This window comes from Cavenderia fasciculata (genome assembly GCF_000203815.1).
Source record: "Cavenderia fasciculata unplaced genomic scaffold Scf_EUAJFUG02HR96I-5, whole genome shotgun sequence".
Classification (NCBI taxonomy): Eukaryota; Evosea; class Eumycetozoa; order Acytosteliales; family Cavenderiaceae; genus Cavenderia; species Cavenderia fasciculata.
Window position 1 is genome coordinate 1,162,765 of NW_004457624.1, and position 22,511 is coordinate 1,185,275.

Below are 22,511 nucleotides of genomic sequence, written 5' to 3' on the forward strand. Positions count from 1 at the left end.
ATCTCCCTCCTCCCCCCCCCCCCCCCTTTTTTTTTTTTTTCAATCTGATTGTAATCTATCCAAATCACAAGGTCTCCGTTTCTCACAAGGACAACTATTTTTTTTATAAATCAACCAATCACAAAACAAAACCTTTGTAATATTATAACTTTTTCCCCATCCCCCCTTTTTTATTTTTTTTTGTATTAATAGTAGTACTACTAGTCATTTAGTTAGTAAATAATCGCATATCTTTTTAATTTTTCCTCCATAATAATAATTAACAAGTAATATTACTTGCTTGTGTATATATATTATTTTTTTTTTTCCACATATCAATCATGAATCCATCTCAACAACAAATAATACCTCAACAACCAAATCAACCAATCTACCCTAGGGTAGGAGTATTTTGGAATCTATGGGAGGCAGCAGTTCCTCCCATGATCAATGTACCTTCACTTCTTGCACAACTCAAACTTTTTGCAATGTCTTTTGGAGTACTCAAACAATTCATGGTTCTTTCAGACGTTTCCAATGCTGTCCAGACCCGATATTATGACACACGATCAGAGTTTAAAAAACATGGAGTGCCATTGCACGAAATTCAATCTGGTGTTTCTCGAGCAACAAGTGATCGTTCAGAAATGGTTGGTCGCATATGGGAATTTGTTTTTGATAATTACGAATTCTCTTTATCCAATGGTCTACATATTATTTTGATCGATAGAAAGGCAAACGAATATTCAATTGTAAAATCTTTAAAATCAAGAGGAATTCAAGTAAGATAGAAAAAAATAGAAAAAAATAGAAAAAAGAAAGAAATATAATATATAATTTATTAATTCTTTTCCTCATCTCTCTCTTTTTTAGGTTACTACTTTATCCTCACCTTTTCCACCAGTATTCAAAAATAATAATCAACCATCCGATTCACATTCATTTTTTTCAGAGGATAATAATTTAAGTTATAATCAACAACAACAAACACAACAACAAACTCATCACCAACAACAAAATCAACATCAACAACAACAACAACATCAACCACAACAAGAGTATTACAGACAACCATCACAACAACAACAACAACAAAATTATAATACTAATCATTATGGAAATAGTTCTGGAAACACTGGCAATGATGAAATTAATTATAATTATAAACCCCAACAACAACATAATAATAATAATAATAATCATTACCATCACCAACATCATCAACAACAACAACAACAAAATTATCATTCAAATCACTACAATCAAAATATAGATCATCATGAAAGTGATTTTATGGATGATGGAGATATTGTTGGTAATCATAATATAGATCATATTACCAATAGTACCAATGGTTTGTCGTTGGGATCATCACAAAATCTAAGTTTGGTAAATAGTGGAGGCAATATTTCACCACCTCACTCTGTTGTGACCCAAGCCTCGTTGCCCTCACCGCAACTCCAGTCCCAATCTTCCACACCCACCTACCACCCTGTATCTAGTACTACTCCCACCTCTTCACCAAGTTTCCCAGCCCTTAATTTGGGAGGGATTTCAATTGGTAACTCACCGTCACTTTCTTCACCAACCCTTTCAGGGTCATCGTCTTCTTCCTATTCATCGCCGATGACCACTCCTCACCAACCACCCACTCCTACCAACCCCCTTTCACTTTCCTCTGCGTTCCATTCATTGGCAGCGTCTTCTGCATCTTCATCACCCATACACACGCCAAAATCCTACACATCCTCTCCTTTGCCATCGCCAACTGCATCTAGTGCATTTGTTCCACCAATCAAAACCAACAATCTTATTTCAAACCCTGTTTTACCTTCACCTACTCATCAACAACAACTTCAACATAAACAACAACAACAACAACAACAAATTCATCATCAACAATTACAACAACAACAACAAATTCAACAACAACAAATACAAATTCAACAACATCAACAAATACAACAACAACAAAAACATCAACAAATTCAACAACAACAACAACAAATTCAACAAAATCAACAACAACAACAAAATCCTCAATTTGATAATAATACCTTGAAAAGTTTATTTACAGTTATTCAAGGTCTCAAAGATGATGGATTTAGACCAACTTTTAAAGTAATTCTACCAAGACTTGGAAATCTTTTGGGAGTACGTATCCATCGTTCTGCATTTGAAAAGATTCTTGAAAAGGCCAAGAACAACAACTTCCACATTGATTACACCACCAAGACCATCTACCACAAGGATGACATCTATGGTGGCTCTGATCCTCACCATGCCGACAAGTCCCACTTTGCCAAAGAAGAGTTGACCGAGTTCCTTCAACTCATTGAATCGTCCCAAGTCAAAGTTTTCCCCTCGAGATTTAATATGGTTCTCTGGGTAACATCTTGTAATCTTCCTCTTATAAGTAAACTCAAGCAGGGTCAAATAGTCGAGCTTTGTCAAGTTGCCATCAATGAAAAATATGTTTCACTTGATGAAAACAAAAAAGGTTCAAAAACATCAACAAAAGATCAACAACAACAATAATTAATAATTAATAATTAATAATCAATGAACCATATGACAAAAAAACTCAACCGACTAAATATAATAATAATAATATACAAAGACCAAACCAAACCTTTCTCATCCCAATATATATATATATAACTTTCTCCTATTCCCTATATACTATTTATAATATAATTTTATATAAATCCCCTCCCCCCCCAATCTATAAATCACAATATATATATTAAATTGGAACTTTAATCATTTGTTCCATAATTCCCATCCACTACCAACTTTATCATTCAACATAAATATCAATAATATCTTCTACTTACTAATAAATAAATAAAAAGTAACAAATATAATGTAATAATACAAAAATAATAATATTATCTAATCTGGATCAGCTTATTCCTTTTCTTTTTTGTGTTTTTTAAATTAAATAATTTAATCTTTCTTTTCTTCTTTACATTTGGTTTAACATTGGAGCGGCTACTAAATGTTGATCAGGAGTTCCAAGTGTATAACAAGTTGGACCTTCATGAGTAATACATTGTACTTCTTCCAAAAACTTTAATTTATTACCTGCTGAAATCTAAATAGAAATGAAATGATAATGTTGAATTAATAAATGTATATTGTGTTATGTATTTTTCTCTCTCTCTCTCTCTTTTCTTTCTACTTACTTCATAATCAACAGGACCAACACTCATAACAACTTTACCAGATTTATAAAATTTAAGAGTTCCCAATTGACCAGAGTTCATATACTTTAGTGTATTTGGGAAATCACCAGGATAGACCATTGGAACAAAAGATTTTTCAGTGAGGATAACTTTTGGTTGATCATCTTCATCTTCTTTGTCTTTGGCAGCTTGTTTTGCACCTGCCTTGGCAGGTTTGGCTGGTGGTTTGGGTGGTGCCTTGGCAACAGGTGGAGGAGGAGTCATAATCATACTTGGAACTGGTCTCGAAGCAGTTGATGGCAAAGATGTAGGTAGTTGAATGAAAAATAGATTGTCTTCGTTGAGAAAGATTCCTTCATTGTAAAATGGTTTGATACGTTCATCTTCCTTTTTCTTTCCTCCATCTTCTCCAAGATCTCTTTGATCTGACAATTCACCATTTTCAATTTGTGCTTGCAACTCTTTCTTTTTCTTTTCAAGATCCAACTTTGCATCCTTTAGTGAATACTCTTTCATAATTTTTCTTGGATCTACCAATGGAAGATGAGTTGGATGTGATGGTTGATTTGGATCAATTTCCATCTCATGGAATAATTGATTTACAAATGCTTCATTTAATTTATCTGCTTCTTTATTTGCTCCTAAATAAATAATTAAATTAATTAATAAAATATATTCAATGTTTAATATATATATATATATATATATATATTTACTTTGTTGTTCATTTCTTTGTAATAAGGATTCTGGTAGATCGGTAAGTGGAAGAGATGGTAGGTTGGGTAGTGCAGATTGAGGTCTTCTATTATTTCTATTGGGATTGATTGCAGAGTTGATTCTTCCTGGTCGTTTTGGATCCGTTCGTTTTTGATCCGGTCGTCCAATAGGATTCAAAGAATCCAGAATAATATCTGAAATAGCGCCCCCAGAAAATAGATCTGCATTTGGTTTTGGTTGCTCATCATACTTTTTTCTAACTTGATTGGTGTTTGGCATAAATTTCTAGAAAGAGTAACAAAAAGACATTATTATTATTATTGGTTTACAATGTCATTCATCATTGTTATTATTCAAATCAAGATTGAGTAGTCTTTTTGTTTGATTAGGAGATATTCTAGTTACCTTTGCTCCTCCAGTTGGCATAGATGGAGCTAACCCTGTTCTAGCTATATTTATAGAGGGTGAGGGTCCTCTATTTGGTAATTGTGTACTAGAGGTAGAGGTTGTTGGTGTTCTTGCGATACCTCCACCACCGCCGCTTGGTGCTGTTGGTGTTCTTGCAATACCACCAGATTGCGGTGTTGGTGCTGGTGTCGATTGCTGTAAACGAACTGATGATGTCCCAGGTGGATCTCCAATCTTTCTAAGTCTCACAACTTTATCTTTATCTTTATCTTTATCTTTATCTGACATCTCCTTATATATCCCTTTTTTGTTGTAATCCTATCTATCTTCAATAATGATCGTTATCTTTTTTTGGGTGTTGCAGTGAGAAAAAAGAGGGGAATGAAAACAACAAGTTATTAATTTAATTTAATTTATTCGCAAACACGAGAGGAGGGAGATAATATAGATAATATAGATAACTCTATTTTTTGAAACAACAACAACAACAACAACAACAACACCAACAACATATATATATAAACAATGGAAGATGATAACGATCATATAATGCAGTCGTTGAATGACAATTCGAGGATGATGCCAACTTTGTCGTCATCACCTGATGCTTTGTTATCATCGGTGCTCTCATCGTTACCTTCGAGTGGTGCATTCACTAAATACGTATCTCCAAATAGTTCACCTGCCACTAAAAATAAGGTAGGTACATGAAGAAGAACTGATCATTCAAACAACGACAACATTCATTGACAACATTTATTGATATATATATGTGACAGACACTACCTGTATATATAGCTTCACACAATACTAGTCCACCGGGGAATCACTACGTTAAAAATGATGAAACCAATGTCTTGATAAGAGCATTGAGTAAAAATGCAATAAGGTTTATGACTCCTGACGATATCAATACAACTTCAACAACCACAAATAATAGTAATAATAATAATAATAGAAAGAAAACAACAACACAAGACAAAAAAGGTAAAAAAGTTAAAAGAGATGATTATGAGGATGGTGACGACGATGACGACGATGATACTATAACGACTACTACGACAACTACTTTAAGATCATCACCATCTATAAATAGAATATCCAATAATAATAATAATTTACAATCATCTGCTGATAAATCACCAAAAGAAAAGAAAAAGGCAAAAGTATAATTAAAAAAGTGAATTAATTAATTTACTTTAATTCATTTGGATGACAATAATAAATGGTTGATAGTGTCAATTTTGTATATATATATATATTATATTATAAAAAGTAATAGTACTCCTATACTTTATTTCCTTTTTTCTTTTTTTTGGAAAATTATAGATCATCCAAATTATTACAATAGTATTGTTATTATTATGATTATTATTAAAAGTTAATTAATGAATGGTGAATTTACATGATGATATGTTATTGTTGTTATAGTTGGTCGATTGTTGGTTGTTGATGATGATGATCATCATCAACAGATGATAGTTGTTGATCCTGGTCGTCTTGGTCGATAATATTATTTTTAGACGAGTTTTGATTATTAGATAGTTAGTTGGTAAGTAAACCTTGAGTTTCATGACCATGACCAACAATAGTGTCTGGGTAGACCTTGTGATAAATGTCGATAAAGAGGATGACGAAAAAGTAGAGACCGACAGTGATACCAAAGACAACGATGAGGGCTTGTGGCACTGGGTAGAGAACCATACCGAGGATGATGGTGACGATACCGCAGAGTACGACTAAACGACCACCGATCCAATGCATAATATCAGGGAAGAGAGGGATTTTCTTACGGAGTGGGTCCCAGAGGAAATGGCTGAGTGCGCCAAACAGGACCGAGAGCATCATGAGACAGAGCGTGATGAAACCCATGATGGCATGGACAGTGGTAAAGTGGAGACCACCGACCATCTTGAGTGCCAAACTGAAGCCGATGATGGCAAAGATGGTGGCGATCGATTGGATAATGATGTGGAGTGGGAACCACCACATGTGAGCCTTGAGATAACGACCTACAAACACACCAAATGGCATCAACAAACCAAAGGCAACTGTCATAAAGGCGGCGTGGTAGTCTACATAGTCTGGACCGTTGTTGACGGTACCTTGACCGGTGGTAAGGTCGACGGTGACACGACCGGCGTTGCCATTGTGGAATTCGAATTCATTGGAGCTGCCGTATGCCCATACCAAGTCGAGTGGACCTGGTACGATGGTGTGATCGGTCACATTGTCGCCAGTGTCGAGGAGACGTGAAAAGGTGACGACTGTGTAGTCGGCGGTTTGGTAGCCCGATGCAAACAAGATATTGTACTCTCCACCAGCAATCGAAGTGTCGTTGACTGGCATGTATTTGTCGGGGTAGCCCGGATTAGAGAACATATCCCACACGATCAAATCGGTTGGCCCGTTGCCTCCAAATGTTGAAACGACAAAATCAGCATTTTGCATGGGTTGGTCCGACGAACACCCAACACAATGGAATCCCAAACCAAACCAACTTTGTTGGTTAATCGATGCTTGGAATGTAATGGTACTATTTAAAATCTCCCATGATATAGTTAGTCCTGATGCTTGATCTAATAATAATTGTGGACTAAATGTTCCTATATATATATATACAAAGCAAAAGAAAGATGGTGGTTAGTTTTAAGTGTCACAAATCAACAAATATCATCGTCTATTTTCTTTTCATTTCTTTTCATTTCTTTTCTTACCTTGTGATGCAATAACAAAGATTGCAATGAAAATTGATAGAATTGATTTAATAAACATCATCTTTGTTTGAAATACAACAACAAAAAGAAGAAGAAGAAGAAGAATGAACCAGCAGGTTAATTAAACACAACGCAAACAACAAAGTACTTAGAATGACGTTCGTGTGCGTGTGAAAAATAAATAATAATGGTGAGAACGGTGGGTAATGTGAGTGAGTGGGTGGGTACAGAGTATCGACGATGATGTATTAAGATTAAACTCTATAAATCTTTGTGATACAATTGGTCGTGTTATATGTGATGATGTAATTGATAAAATAAAAAAAAAAAGCTCAAATGAATGGTTGTAGCTTGTTTCTGCCCATCCATCTAAAAATCTCTCTAACGATTTACTAAAATAAATACCATTTCTTGATTTTTTTTGAAACGTCTTGCTCTGAGTGCCAGTTGGATATTTTACTCCAATTTTTCGAATGGAACGTTCGACGACGCCAGTGAAAAATGAGACGAAAAAGTTGGTTATAACATGACCTGTTGGTCTTGTCTTTGCTGATCGTGATGCCATGTGCATAGGATGTTCCATGGTTCTGAACGGAACATTCGCTTGGCCCTAAACTTTTAAATCAATACCAACCTCTTCAAAAGACACCTCATTTTCTTTCAAATTAAGGTTTATGGACTGATCATCTAAAAAATCGAGTTTCATTGAACTTTCGTTGTTGTTTGTTTTGGATGTCCGTCCAAGCTCCAATGGAGAAAGAGACCAGGCTAAAAAGAAAGAAAGAATAATACAAGTTAAATTCATTTGAAATATCCAATGCAAAGATTGAATCAAATTTCATTCAATCAGTGTTTAGTGTTGGTATTATCTGTTTTATTGATACCATTAAATTAAAGGTTTTTGGTTCTTGTTTCAATAAATATTATTATTATTTCTTGTTATGATTAATTAAATTAATTGATATTGGTTGATTGGATTGATGGATGGACAATGTTGTTTTGGAAAATCGATCTGATTTGGTTGGTATGGTTTCATTAATGATGATGATGATGATAGTACAATTATTTTATATGATTTATATATTATAATGTTGTTGTTATTGTTATTGATTATTGATTGATTGTTATTAGTTTGGATACAAAGGATGGTGTGGTTGGTTATTATTATTATTGTCAGGCTATCTTTTAGTCAGTCTTTCTGGTCATTTTTTAAATTATTTACTGTATGTATTGTGTTGTGATTGTATATACTATTATTGCTTGATTATTTTATCTACGATGATGTCTTTCACCTGAAAATGTTAATTCATTACTTGGAGACGAAGATAAAGAAGTGACCAATGGCGAAGAGGAGGGCGATGCAATGTAGAGGAGTGAAGAAAAGGGAGAGGCAATGGGTGGAGTGTTGTAGGATGAGATGGCCGATGAGGAAAGTGACGGTAGCTTGGTGAGCGACGACGAAAAGCTGGGTGAAGAAGAGGTATTGTTATTGATATTGTTGCTTGTAAACGAGTTGGAAAGTTGGTTTATGCTGGTACTGCCTTCGACCATTTCTCTCTGTCGCTTTTGTTGTTGGTTTTTGGATGTGCTGCCGCTGCCGGGGTAGTGTATCTGCTGTGTTTGGTCATGATCGCGCTCACCACTGCTATTGAGTGAGTTGATGTTGAGGACTTGGCCAAAACGGTCCAAGCATCTCTCAGACGAGTTGCTAAGTGAATTGCTGTTGAAGCTGCTGTTGAGACTACCACCACCTCCATTGGCGCCACCACTGCTATTGAGACTGTTGGCCAAACTGTTGTTACCAGAGTTGGGGTTGTTATGTGTATTGTCGGTTGATTTAGAGTGTTGGTGACGGCTGTTGCCTGGGTATAGGTGTGATGACATGGATGCACTCTGCGAGTTGAGTGAGAGTGACAGTGATGAGGGTTGGTGGCCGTGGTGACCGTGGTGACCGTGATGGTGACCACCAACGTGATGATGCGATGAAGGTGAGGATGTAGTGGTCGACGTGGATGATGTCGAGCCATGACTATGACCATGATTATGACTACTGGTGTTCCCAAAACTGGCATGTGGATGGAAATGTGAGGCTTGTGTAAGGACATTGACCGACGACGACGATGATGGCGACGACGTTGATGATGATGACGAAGCATGTGGCTTGTCATTCAAGATGGATCTACCTTCAAGATTGAAACTATTCTTTATACTACTGAGTGATGGCAGTTGTTGTTGCTGCTGCTGTTGCTGTTGTTGTTGTTGATGGAATGATGGAGGGGATGGGGTGGACGGCTCACTACTGCTGCTTGCAGCCATCATGCTTGGCTCGTCGACAAAATCCTTCATTGTCACATTATTGTTGTTGGGACTGCCAGTACCCTGGATCTGAACAAGTTTGCTTCGTAGCTCAATATTCTCTCGTTTGGCACGTTCGATTTGCTCTTCCAGTACCGATATCTTTTGGTTGTTTTCCGTTTGCAGAGTGGTCAACTCTTCTGTTTGTTTGAGTAATTGGTTACGATCTGTTTCCAAACCATCGACGATCGATTCCAATCTTTCCAAATACTCTTTCTTTCTTTCTCTATATTGTGCTGCACTTTGTCGATTTTGCATTTGTCTACAAATAAAAAAATAAAGATTTGATTAATTAGTTTCCATGGGATCTTGTATTCTTTTTTTTTGTTTCCATTTACCTTATTTTTTTCTTTTTCAATTCTTCATCCTCGAATATCATCATATTTACAGGGTTGGGATGATTGATTCCATTCATAATGTGGTGATTTAAAGACATTTCTATCTGTCTATTTACTTGTTTGTTTTCTCTCTTATCTATATATATTATATTATATTATATTATAAATATTCTACTGCTACTACTACTACACACTTGGATTGTTAATTTTAATTATTATTATTATTAGAGTTGGAATCAAAATTTAAAAATAAACCATATAATTCATTTGATTTGAATTGATATCGTTGTTATAGTTGTGTTGTGTGTGAGTGTTGTTATTGTGTTAATATAAAATTGTTGATGATGATGATGATGATTGATAGATGATAGATCTATATTCTATATTAATTAAAGGATAAGGGGAAAGAAGAGAAGAAAGGGTAATGATTAAAAAAAATTTGGGTTGGTTAATAAATTGATTGAAGAATCTTAATATTTGATCTGTAAAAAAAAAAGGTGTTGGAGAGAGATATGACTGGATTGTGAAGGGTATAGCAGTAACAACAAAAATAATATAATTGATTTGATTGATCCAATAATATTTAATTTTGGGATGGGTGGAACAAACACAATTTCAATTTAAATATTTTGATTTGAATATGTGATTGATGTATATGGATGGATGGATGGATTGATTTGATTTGATACAATACAAGATGATAATTATTTTCTTGTTGTAGGGAATATTATATAAAATATTAAATTTAAACAGGGTTGGTTCCGATGGACTGAAGCTGTTACTATTGCTCGTGTTGATGATGATGATAAATAATTATTTCTTCTTCTTTAATTATTTGTGTATGTGGATATATTATGTTAATATGTTTTGAATGGCTAGTTGGGTCGGTTAGGGGGAGGGTTAGATGATATTGTATGGATTGATGATGTTGATGTTATTATTGTTATTTTAATGTGATCTACTTTTAGAATAAAATTTAATAGGAGTACCGATTGATTGCAAAACAACAACAACAACAACCAAGAAACAAATGGATTTATACAATTACAATTAAACAACAAAACAAACAAGATAGATGGATTAAATATCGAGCAATAAATTAAAAAACGTTACACAAATCTCGATTCCATATGTATACAGCAGGATAATTCTATTTTGGGATAAATATATGGTGATGATGATGTTGTTGTTGTAATTGTCAATGATATGGACTTGTTGCTACTATACTACTACTAGCTACTGCTACTGCTGTTGTTTGATGATGATTATGCTGATGATGATGATGTTGTTGTTGTTGTTGTTGGATATGGAATATTCCATTCACCACCCAATGTCACCACCACTACCACCAATACCACCAATACCACCAATGTTGTTGTTGTTGAACACACGACACAAATAAAAATAAATCTGCTCGATTGGATGTATTCATTCATGGGTGGGAGATGGATGGATGGATGGATGGTGTGGATTTAGGATATCCGACTATGGTGTATCTAACTTGATCCTTTTTTTGGAGTAGGGGTGGTTTGTTGGTTTGTTCGCATCCTATTTATGACAATGATGGCATTACTATAATTCCTCTCCTCTTTTCTCTTCTCTATCCATATCCTCGTCACTACTCTTATCTTACCAACTAGTAGTAAAAGTAAAAGTAGTAGGAGGAAGAGAGGATGAGTCAAAGTTGCAGTGACAATATTGTAGCTATTAATATTACGGTGTAGTTGTAGTTGTAAGTTGTGTTGCTTGTATTGAATTCAATCGTCATACCAAGTCAGGTAAGAGAGAGGAGTTATAACAAAACTATTTGTATATATGTGTTTTTCAAAAGAACTGAATATATATATAATAAATGAAACACATAACATAACATCTTTGATGTGATTGATGATGATGATGATGTGTATTGTTATTGGGGGCAACAACAGCAGCAGCAACAACAGCAAGTAGTAGTAGGCCCCTATGGTTATTGTTGTTGGGGGGTGTTAGGATGAAGGAAGGAGTGGAATGGTATGGTAGTTGGGTAACAACCTAACCCAAAACACCACATCCTATCCCATCCCATCGATATTGAGTTTGTTGTTCCAACCACACCCAACACCACCAACACACCACACACACACTGTTTGAGTTCACCAATGGAATGATATTGTTATTTGTGATAGTGTGTATGTGCCAATTTACAAATCTAATGATTCATCACGATATTGTTGTTGTTGTTGATATGAACATAACATATCATGTTCTGTTTGTGTGTGTTGTCAGCAATGTCAAATCCAATATTTCCTAATTAATCACAATATATATATCATCACCGTGTCGTTCAGGATGATCAAGTATAGGAGATCGCCGGTTGAAATTGTAAACAATCCACAACAACAACTCGATAGAGAGTGTGAGTGAGTGAGTTTATATTTCTAAACATCCAATCAATCAATCCATCCATCGATCAATTGAATGAATAAAGATGAAGGAATGAAGGAATGCTATCACGAGTCGTTGATGTTGTTGTAGGGATCGATATTGTTGCATCTCGATGTTGTTGTTGTTGTTGTTGATATAATAGCAACAAAATATAAAGGAGGTTGAAGAGTAAGTGAATGTAATGACCACCACCACCACTTCTTTGGTTGAGTTGACGACTCTTTAAATAAACTATCTATTATTGGATTATCTGTCGTTTGTTGTTGTTGTAGTACTACTACGCAATGCGTGTAATAGTCCTGACTATTGATTGATCATATGATTGTTTGTTTGTTTGTTTGTTTGAACTAAACTTGCTTTCACTTACACACACAACTATAGTTCTTTTTTTACACCTACAACTACAAATTGTAGGTGACTGTGATGATGGTGATGATACCTGTGTATGGTTGGTTGATTGATTGATTGATTGAATATCTATCCAAATCTATTGATTGATTGATTGATTGATTGATTATTATTTAATTTATCTATTATTATTATTATTATTTATTTATTACTAGTATGATGACTAATCAATTATTCAATAATGTATTTGACATGAGAGATTTGATTCGAATTCAATTAAAATTATTATTGATGTCTTAAAGTAGGAACAAAGAGATGATGATGGAATGGGAGATATGTGTGATTTTGGTCAGCAAAGCTCATGACTTGATGACGCTTTGAGGGGGGATTTTTTTTTTTTGGCAAACAAATCAGCTGTATGACGAGGTGACGTGCGCGTAAAATTATGGCAGATCTTTCCCTTTGCAGGGTTTGACGTAGACTGATGAGTTTGCTTTGGATAGATTGTTTTATCATAGATGGGGCGAGTCAATGGAATTGGATGTTGGGGTGCATCGCGAACGGAACACAGAGTATGACGATGTGATGGTTTGTATGAGGTGTGAGTTAAATGTACTTGGTTTTCAATCAAAGATCCGACCAAGAATGGACAAGTTTTACGACACACACAATAAAACTACTATTTATTTTTAGCTACAACAACAAGAACAAAAATTAAAAAAAGATATCACATAAAAAATAAAAAAGAGATATTTTTTTTTTGGCCAAACCTATAATACCAATATCATATTTTACTGGGTTCCTGGGAGAGTATAATATCTAGTCTATCTATCTCCTACCCCGATACCTTCCTATAAAACACAGAAACAAAAATCCAAACAAAGGTTATTTTTTCTTTATTATTTTTTCCGTACCCACTTTTTGTTTTTTTGAAATTGTAAAATTAACTCTATCTCTCTCTCTTTAAAATATTATATATATATTTATAATAAACAAATATCTTTCTTGTTGTTTAATTTAGTATTTTGTAAAGAAGAAGGGGGAATTGAAACCGGATGGGAACTGATATACTTGAAGTTTGGTCACGATTTCAACGTCAGCAATAGAATAATAATAAAAGAACGACGTATACGACTTTTGCTCTCGAGCAGTCGCGGTATAGTCTGTATATCACGTACTTTGGTATCAAAGTAGTCTGCGTATGAGCCAGACTGTGCCAATAATCGACCATGATCGAGATAGAGGAATGATGATGAGAGATTAACATTCCTTTTACTCTTGTTTCATGTGAAGTCATAGTATATAGTAATTAGGATTGGTGTGGCGTCACGACGAAAAAAAAAAAAAAAAACAACCAGATTTATTATATGGTTGTCGGTTGGCCTCGAAAGAATGAAATGCGCCGATATGCATGTCGGTTGGCCCGACTAAAAATATCGGTACGAATCTTCGTCTTGGTTGTCGGCTTCAGTATTAACTTCTTTGTTACTATTATTATTAATATTGGTGTTGGTGGTGGTGGTGGTTGGTAGTGGTGGTGGTGGTGTGGATAGTGGGGCAGTGGAAGTTAGAGTGTTGGATAAGTTTCCACTAGTACTAGTATTATTATGACTCGATCTCTTTTTTCTTGTACTTGTCGTAGTATTTGAAACGACAACAGGAGTAGTAGGAGAGGAGTGGTCGACGGTGTTGTTGTTGTTGTTGTTGTTGTTGTTGCTATTACCAGAGGATGATGATGATGACATCAACATTGTAAGTGATTCAATTGTTTTGGCTAGTTTACCAAGGTCTTGTTGAATTGCTAAAAGAATATTCTGGAAATTATTATTATTATTATTAATGTTATTATTGATATTATTGGATTGAGTAACAATAACTGAATTTTTGTCATTATTATTATTAATATTCTGTTGATCGGATGTAATTTTTGGTAAAATTACTTGATTTGGAGCAGGTCTTTTACTTGATATTGTTTTCCAAGATTGTCTTACTTCAGGATGATCAAATGCATTTGCACGATAGAAACGATCGATAAAGGAGAGGGTTGTTTCGTCGGATGGGTAGCCACATCCGATGGGTTCGCCAACTTGAGATTGCAAGTTTTCAATGTATTTATCACGTGTCACCTTGGCCACAATCGATGCGGCTGCAGTTGAGGTGTACGTCATATCTGCTTTAATCTCGCATACAATATTGGCAAACCCTGCGTATCTCTGACGCAATGGATATGAGAACTTTTGCGAGTTGGATTCGATAGAGTCAATCTCGACAGTGATACGGTGGTGTGGTTTGCTGTCATCTGCGTGGTCGCCATCAGTATCGTCAGACATCATGACCTGTGCCAAATGCTCACTACTTGCATTCTCGTAATAGTATTGCTTCAAGCCGTCAATCAACTCCATAAATATACCCATTTCAATTTGATTGAGTGTCTGTACTTTTCGACGTTGGTCAATGTCGCTAGCACTAAATATCTTTGTCTTGTAATAAATAGCCTTTTCCGTAATGATAGAGTAAAGGTTTTCACGTTGTGCACTTGTTAGAGCCTTGGAGTCTTTGACACCGGTCGCTCGCAATAGTTGGCTGGTCGGCTGGTCAATGACGACAATGGCCACTACCAACGGACCCAATACCGAACCTTTACCCGACTCATCAATACCAGCATAAATATTGATATTATAGTTGTTGAATTTGTTGGCAGGTGTCAATCTTGGTCTCAACACCTCTTGTTGTTGTTGTATTTGTTGTTGTGAAGGTTGTTGTTGAAAGTAATATGGTTTTGGCATTGTCGATGGGAACCCCAAAGGTATCTTGAGCGGAGCACCAGCTCTCATCACAACCTTTGGTCCAATACTACTCTCTGTAATGACATCGTACGGCTTGGTGAATCGGTCCACATTAATCGATGTTTCAGGTGGATGTGAATAGATCGATTCTGCAGTTGAAGGGAATCCAATCTCTTCTGGTAAAGGTTCATGTTTTGTCAATAATACTGCAGTTGTTGACGATGATGATGATGATGATGAGTCAGTTGAAACTAGATCTACTTTATCTTGTTCAACATCTATCTTTTTCTTTCTAGGTGCTCTCTTTTTACGAGGAGTTGGTTCTATAATGGTACCATCCTCTGATAAAGTTGGTGTCTTTTTAGATGATCTTTTCTTTTTCTTTGTTGTTGATGATTCATCGGCTGTAGTTATTGAATCAGAAGTAGATGTAATAGTTGATGATAGATCATTACTACTACAAAAGTATCTATATGTTGATGTTGATTTGTTGGTATGATGATATGTACAAGTTGTTGATAATGATGATAGTGATGATAGTTTGCTACTATAACTATGAATGTTTTTGGTGATAGTTGAAGCAGCAGCAACTGACAAAGATGGTATCTTTGTTGCTGATTTTAGTAATCCAACAAACATCATTGATCGACTATGATGTTTGTTTAATAAATAAATACACTAAGAGTATTAACTCTTTTTCAAAAAAAAAAAAGAAAACTACAGAAATGAACATCAAGTCAGTTTTCAAACAAAGATTTAGAGGGGTTTAGTTTTAATAATACAAATTCTATATTTATTTTTAAATATTATTATGATATGCGCAACAAAATAGTAATATATATATATATATATAATTATATATATAATTATTATTATTATTATTGTTGGAAATATTATTATTATTAAGTATTATTGAAATGATTTGTTTTGTTTTGTTTTGGTGCAAAGGTGATCAATTAGTTTTCCTTTTTGAGAATCGGTCATTATTTTGGGTATTTCCAATTAATCTATCTATCTATCTATGGTTGTTGTTGTTGTTGTCTATTCGGTATTGTTTGTTTGTTTTTAAAAAAAAATGGTTCGATCTTTTGAATATTATTATTATTGATTGTTTGTTGATTTGTTGATTTGTTGTTTTTTAATCATCATCAGATTCAACAATAGTTTTGTTACTTGCACGTAACAAAGTGACAATCTTTGAGAATACAGCTTTGCCAGCGGTCTTGCCCCACATAAAGTCTAGATGTTCGTATGATTCTTCTTCGTGGATGAGGACGACCTTGTCTTTGGGAAGGTGAGCGAGAAGGGCTTTAGTGTTGGGTAGAGTGTCTTGACCACCATAGAATAGAGCACACTTGGTGAGAATCTGAGCTGGATGATAACCTGGAATGACACGACCATGATAACGATGCTTTTTGTTTGAGTTTTCGTTGGGAGTGATGCCGAGGAGCTCGTCATCAAACATTTGGAAACGATTGGTTTGGATGATTTGGAACCAGTGTACAACAGACTTGACAGAAGTATAGGAAAAGATGTGACTGTACAACATCTTCTTCTCCTCTTCGTCGAGGTTGTGTGTCTTCCAGCCAAATAGGAATCGGACCGAGCTGTCAATCAATTGCACGAAAAACTCTTTTGGCAGTACTTGTCTCCACCAAACGGTCGATGGTAGCATAGCCTTCTTGCCAAACAGTAAAAAGATAAAGTCTGGACGACTACGTGCCAACGAGTCGATCATGGGGTTGCTGAACCCCTTGACAGTGCTGACTGGAGCCAACGCAACAAACAAATTGATCTTGGCAGCCAATGCTGTGTTGGTGCTAAGTGCAGCCCATCCTTGAGCTGTTCCTTGTGAAAATCCAATATATGAAATGGTTGGTAATCTAGTTCTATCTGTAATAAACTAAAGGGAGAGGGTATATTAGTATACCTTTATAATTATTTGTGTTTTATATTTATATTACATACATCAACAATACTTGGTAGATCATAACGAACTAATTCATCGAGTGACCAATTCCAGAAACGTTCTTGTGAAGGGGTGTAAGTGGTATGTTTAAAGGAGTACTTGTTGCCACGATTGTTTCCGAGCCAAACATCGAATCCGGCGTCTGCGAGAATGAATGGAAGGCTGTCTTCGGGGTTAGCACGACATAACCAAGCTTCAGAGGTTTGCATGAATCCGTGCATGATGAGTACGGCCGGTTTGCCAACACGGAGGTCTGCGCCGTTGGGACCGTTGTCACGTGGTGAAGCTGGGGGTGATTGTGGTGGCGAGTTGATACGAGGACCGGTGATTCTATGCAATCCTAGGATGAATCCATCTGGAGTGGTGACATAGTGTTCTTCACATGGATAACCACGACTGGTAATCAACTCGATGGCATCTCTGTCCAAATCTTTTTCGGCCTCGGTGTAGATATGCTTGGACGAGTATCTATTGACCGACGCAACGCACTCAATGTACGATGAGAATGGAATGACACTAAACACAATCGATATGACTCCACGAGCAACCTTTTCACACAATAGAATTAAAAGTGTAAGATAAAGTTGACTCCATCTCCACAATGTTCTAAATAATCTAATGATTACAAACATCTTTTAAAAATAAATTAAATAAATAGAATAGAAAGATAATTATATTAATATTAATATTTGTTTTTGTAATGTGAATTTAAGATGATTGATTATAATGATGATTATTTATATTGTATTGATCCCTACTTGAATATCCTTCATTTTTTAATAATATTATTTAAAACTTTAATTTAATTAATTAATTAATTGATGGATGGATGGTTGAATGGATGGATGAAAAGGATAGATGATTGATCCAATGAAAAAATAGAAAAAAGGTTTGTTGGTAAGTTTGAATTGAAAATGTCTGTTTGTTTGTTTGTCTATATTATCTCTTATCTAAATAAATAGTCTTGTTTGTTTGTCTCTCTTTAAATAATATATTTATATATATATATAATTGCTTTTGCTGATGTAATGATACAACGATTGATAAATCAACAATAACTTTTGATATTTGATTGTTTAATTGTTTAGTTAACATCTATTTATAATGAACCATTTCCCTCGTTTTCAAGTCACACACTCTCACTCTGTTTAAACCACACCTCTGTCGATCCATGCATACACACACACACACACACACACACACCATCCATCAATATCTGAAAGGATTGTTTCTTATAAGAACACATTATTTGTGGTTACTCTCTTTCTCTCTCTCTCTCTCTCTCTGTCGAAGCTTCAACCTACAGTAGGCAGTTAACTTCCTTCCTTCCTTCCTTCCTTCCTTCCTTCCTTCTCCCTCACCAATTATTCCCTATCTGACACCACCACCACCACCACAAAACACAATGAAATAAATAACGACTACTTTAATTATATAATTATTATTATTATTACTATCCTCTTCTAGATTCTGATAATACTTTTTTTACTATTAATTGTACAATTTTGTGAATTGATAATTGGTGATGTTCAAAACTACTATTATTATTATTGAAGTTCGTACTAACTAAATAATAAAATGATTTATCTCTCTCTCTCTCTCTCTCTCTCACACTGTCTCGTTAACGACTACGAACAATGAATGATGACTACTTTTTTTTTTTTTTTTTGAAAATATCTTATCTGTTGGCTTTTGTTTATCTGTTTTTTACTTTACATGTGACAATCGCCAATCTAGAGATATCTATAGTATATATTATTAAAGTATATATCTCTCTTTCTCTTACCTTTTTATAAGTTTCTTTATTTCTCTCTCTTCAATTGAACTTTTCGGTAAGATGATACAAAAGTTATAATAATAATGAATTAATCCCGTCAATAATGAATGGAACCAATTATTATAATGATGTTACAATATATATATAAATATAAAAAGAATGAAAAAGTAAGAAAGATAGAGAGAGGGTCAGAAATATAGAAGAGCAAAAGAAAGAAATGAGAGAAGATAAAAAAAACTATGAAAGGACCAAGTGCACCCGATGTCTTTTTTTTGCCTTCACCCCTTTCAAGATGGAGAGGAGAGTATCAAACCAAACAAAAAAAATTAAAAAAATATTGCCTTTGAAGTTGGAAAAACGAAGACGACGTTTGCAAGGTACCTTGAACTCACTATCATTGTAAAGGGAGGGCACTACTTTTAAAAATAGTACTGGACAAAAAAAAAAAAACAAAAAATTGGCAGTTAATATTTATTAATTTATTTATTTGTTGACCGTTATAAATTGTTGTTGTTGTTGTTGTTGTTTGTAGATGACTGGCATATCATTTTAAATTAAACGACGGCTAGTGAATTGTGCTCGACTCTCCGTGTTGGACAATCGAACAGACAATGATGAAATGGATTGATTGATCTGTGGGATTAAATTGAGAATTGGAACCATTTGATCCATTCTGTTGGCCATTGTGTTTATACCATCATTCATAGCTGCCATATTATTGTTCATAGTAGTTAGATTATTATTTATAGTTGCCAATGTAATATTAATATTGTTGAGTGCCTGAGCGATGGCTGGGTCCACATCAACAACTGGATCATTGTCTCTAATGGAGTGGGGTGAATAACAAATAGATCAGCTTTCTCAGAATGTACTTACTTTGAGTTAAAATTCTATGTCTCTTGACTATCGAACTTTGAATGAGGTTGTGCACTTTGTTGAACTCTAGATGTATATGGTTATATAGATAGATACTAATTAGAATGTTGATGAAAATTAAAGTTGAGCCAAACATACCGTTTTTTCTCTTCAAGCATCGGATTTCTTTCATTGCTGTATCTAGACTTTGGCTTTGTACTTGGGCGATGTTTGCTGGTTGATTGGAATCACAATATTTATATGTTTCAGTTGTATACACTTTGTATGTGTGCACCTTGATATTCGGACAAATTATTTAAATTGTTAAAAATAGTAATGGTTTTTCCAGGTCGTTTTTTATTAAATTATTTTGGTAGTTCAACATGTATACTGTCGAAGAGAAATCATTAAACTCGAAAAAAGAGTTCAACGTCTAGAAGAAAAGTTGAATCATGAGGTACTCCCATTGAACCTACCTACCAATATTGACAGGGAGCGTCTAGATTTTGAAAAAGAAAAAGACAAAAGAGCTAATGAAAGAGATGAAGAAAAGGACAAAAGAGATAATGGTTTTAGAGAAAAGGCCTTGGTAAGTAAAAAAAATAAAATAAAATTGATCACATTTTAATACCAAGAATTAATTAGAAACACAATGCATTTAGAATTTTAAAATATTTAGGGTAAAGAAAAAGGGTTCAAGTGGAAGAATATTGCATGGAACTGAGTGGCCACAACATAATAAACACAATAGTATCCGTCATAGCAATCATTTTAATTGCCAAATCTTCTGATAAGTGGACCATTTTATAATAATTCCTATTATTATAACAATTACTATATTCACACCAATTTCTATTTAACAACTCCTCTTTATTCTTTTTGTTTGGAATGCTTTTTTTTAATCCAACTGTCGATATCTCGACTAACATTTCAATATAATCAAAATATCTATCAACATTAATGCTTGACAACATTATAATCTAAATACCTAACAACATTTTTTAAAATAATAAACAAGGTTGTATCTAAATTTCCACCAATTTTAACATTTACCTTTACACGTCCGTCTTATCTTGATGTTTAATTAAAATTTTGGTCTTTTTTTTTTTTTGTTCTTTTGTATATTGAATGAATTTGATTTATTTTCAAGATGAAGATGTGGAGGAAGAGGAAGAATGGGTAACCTTGTTATGATATAATCTCATAAGATTTCTTTCCAACATTGCAATGGTAACTTTACCAATAGTTGGAACTAGGACACATCTACTTTCAATAGATTCATCTACATTTAAACATCCAGCAAAATTAATAACTATAGTTCCATCTTTTATAAGATTTGATTCAATCTAAATTTAAAAATAATATTAAATTAATAAATGATTAAATAAATATATTAAATATTTATGTTTTTTGTTTTCTCAGATTTACCTTAAACTTTGGAGATGGAACACCTAAAATTAAAATATCACTTTTTGAAATAGCTTCATCTCTAGTGATGGTAGTTTCTGACATTTTAATGGTACCAAATCTCTTTCCAGGTTGGAATACAATGATTCCATTTAGATCGACCGAGTATACAAAAGCACCGTCGTTGGCGAGCATGGCAGCCAATGGACGACCGACAATTTCACTGCGATTGACAATGGTGATGGTCTTGCCTTTGAGGTGTTCACCCAATGCCAACGATTTGTCATAGATACCCAATTCATCGACAATCTTGACCATGGCCAGAGGAGTGCATGGAATGACACACTTTTTGGTCTGTGCAGCATCCATATAACGAATATTGTGGTAGAGGTTGAATCGATTAATAGTCGATAGACCCTCTACATCCTTTTCCGGACTAACAACATCTTGAAGATAAGAGTCCATCATTCCACCAAACACAGGATAGTATACCATGATACCATGAACATTGTTATCCTTGTTTGCTTCCAATATTTCATCTTCCAAATCCACTCTTTCAACTCTCTTTAAAATGAATTCAATGCCGTCCTTGTTACATGCAATCTTTGTCCACTTTGAATAATCTAATGCTCCTTCATCATTTGTTGTTAAAAATGCTACTATTCTAGAAAAAATAAAGAAAGATAAAAGATAAACAATAATAGATTAACAAACGACATCATCTTATCAGTGATATTGGCTTGAATGTTTACCTTGGTTTTAAATTTCCTTTGGTAATTGATTCTTTGATTTCATTTCGATAGAATGTTGCGATTGGTGTCACATCGACTTTACCTTTCTTGTGACTGACTATAGTTTTAATTTCATCCATCCTTCTTTATCTATAAACAACAACAACAACAACAACAAGTGGTAAGTTCACAAACTAGAGATGTTATTAATTGTGTGTAAAGTAAAAAAAAAAAAAAAAAGAAGAGAAAGAAAGAAGCGAGAGTATACTAGTGTTGTGTGGGGGTGATCGACCTCTAATTAAATAAACAATAAATAGGCAAGGTACACTATTCTCTTTCGGTCATTTCCTCGGTCGACTAAAAAGAAGACACAAAGTGCAAAGCTTTAATTAAAAAGACGAACCGCGAAAAGGCATCTGATGCGTTTTACACTTTTGACGAAAACCAAGATCATTTGGGATACGAGTTGTTTCGGCCCGATATTTATGCGTCATCAACATCATACATAACTT

The 22,511-nt window shown here is 34.5% G+C and overlaps 10 protein-coding genes across 10 annotated transcripts; 3 read left to right on the forward strand and 7 right to left on the reverse strand.

Moving 5' to 3' along the window:
• Positions 1-320: 320 nt before the first annotated feature.
• On the forward strand, positions 321-2,517 carry DFA_11456 (uncharacterized protein; the record flags this gene model as incomplete). Its single annotated transcript, XM_004350349.1, has 2 exons — positions 321-761; positions 853-2,517. The coding sequence occupies 2 exons, from the start codon at positions 321-323 to the stop codon at positions 2,515-2,517; spliced, it is 2,106 nt and encodes a 701-aa protein (XP_004350399.1).
• A 291-nt stretch (positions 2,518-2,808) lies between these two features.
• rpc4 (RNA polymerase III subunit) lies at positions 2,809-4,580 on the reverse strand (the record flags this gene model as incomplete). Its single annotated transcript, XM_004350350.1, has 5 exons — positions 2,809-2,815; positions 2,952-3,076; positions 3,168-3,808; positions 3,884-4,169; positions 4,290-4,580. 5 exons carry the CDS (start codon positions 4,578-4,580, stop codon positions 2,809-2,811), a joined length of 1,350 nt encoding a protein of 449 aa, XP_004350400.1.
• Positions 4,581-4,817: 237 nt separating this feature from the next.
• Positions 4,818-5,464, forward strand: DFA_11458 (uncharacterized protein; the record flags this gene model as incomplete). Its single annotated transcript, XM_004350351.1, has 2 exons — positions 4,818-4,995; positions 5,091-5,464. The coding sequence occupies 2 exons, from the start codon at positions 4,818-4,820 to the stop codon at positions 5,462-5,464; spliced, it is 552 nt and encodes a 183-aa protein (XP_004350401.1).
• Positions 5,465-5,837: 373 nt separating this feature from the next.
• On the reverse strand, positions 5,838-7,592 carry DFA_11459 (cytochrome b561 / ferric reductase transmembrane domain-containing protein; the record flags this gene model as incomplete). Its single annotated transcript, XM_004350352.1, has 2 exons — positions 5,838-6,898; positions 7,415-7,592. The coding sequence occupies 2 exons, from the start codon at positions 7,590-7,592 to the stop codon at positions 5,838-5,840; spliced, it is 1,239 nt and encodes a 412-aa protein (XP_004350402.1).
• Positions 7,593-8,278: 686 nt separating this feature from the next.
• On the reverse strand, positions 8,279-9,800 carry bzpH (putative basic-leucine zipper transcription factor; the record flags this gene model as incomplete). Its single annotated transcript, XM_004350353.1, has 2 exons — positions 8,279-9,626; positions 9,703-9,800. 2 exons carry the CDS (start codon positions 9,798-9,800, stop codon positions 8,279-8,281), a joined length of 1,446 nt encoding a protein of 481 aa, XP_004350403.1.
• A 2,335-nt stretch (positions 9,801-12,135) lies between these two features.
• Positions 12,136-13,771, reverse strand: DFA_11461 (uncharacterized protein; the record flags this gene model as incomplete). Its single annotated transcript, XM_004350354.1, has 4 exons — positions 12,136-12,346; positions 12,882-13,150; positions 13,393-13,435; positions 13,653-13,771. The coding sequence occupies 4 exons, from the start codon at positions 13,769-13,771 to the stop codon at positions 12,136-12,138; spliced, it is 642 nt and encodes a 213-aa protein (XP_004350404.1).
• A 130-nt stretch (positions 13,772-13,901) lies between these two features.
• Positions 13,902-15,899, reverse strand: DFA_11462 (uncharacterized protein; the record flags this gene model as incomplete). Its single annotated transcript, XM_004350355.1, has 1 exon — positions 13,902-15,899. One exon carries the CDS (start codon positions 15,897-15,899, stop codon positions 13,902-13,904), a length of 1,998 nt encoding a protein of 665 aa, XP_004350405.1.
• A 499-nt stretch (positions 15,900-16,398) lies between these two features.
• DFA_11463 (carboxylic ester hydrolase) lies at positions 16,399-20,018 on the reverse strand (the record flags this gene model as incomplete). The annotated part of the gene is made up of 6 exons (XM_004350356.1): positions 16,399-17,153; positions 17,225-17,861; positions 18,719-18,795; positions 18,946-18,972; positions 19,702-19,827; positions 19,883-20,018. The coding sequence occupies 6 exons, from the start codon at positions 20,016-20,018 to the stop codon at positions 16,399-16,401; spliced, it is 1,758 nt and encodes a 585-aa protein (XP_004350406.1).
• Positions 20,019-20,122: 104 nt separating this feature from the next.
• DFA_11464 (uncharacterized protein) lies at positions 20,123-20,502 on the forward strand (the record flags this gene model as incomplete). The annotated part of the gene is made up of 3 exons (XM_004350357.1): positions 20,123-20,144; positions 20,239-20,450; positions 20,497-20,502. 3 exons carry the CDS (start codon positions 20,123-20,125, stop codon positions 20,500-20,502), a joined length of 240 nt encoding a protein of 79 aa, XP_004350407.1.
• A 504-nt stretch (positions 20,503-21,006) lies between these two features.
• On the reverse strand, positions 21,007-22,139 carry thfA (methylenetetrahydrofolate dehydrogenase; the record flags this gene model as incomplete). Its single annotated transcript, XM_004350358.1, has 3 exons — positions 21,007-21,207; positions 21,290-21,932; positions 22,021-22,139. 3 exons carry the CDS (start codon positions 22,137-22,139, stop codon positions 21,007-21,009), a joined length of 963 nt encoding a protein of 320 aa, XP_004350408.1.
• Positions 22,140-22,511: the final 372 nt, after the last annotated feature.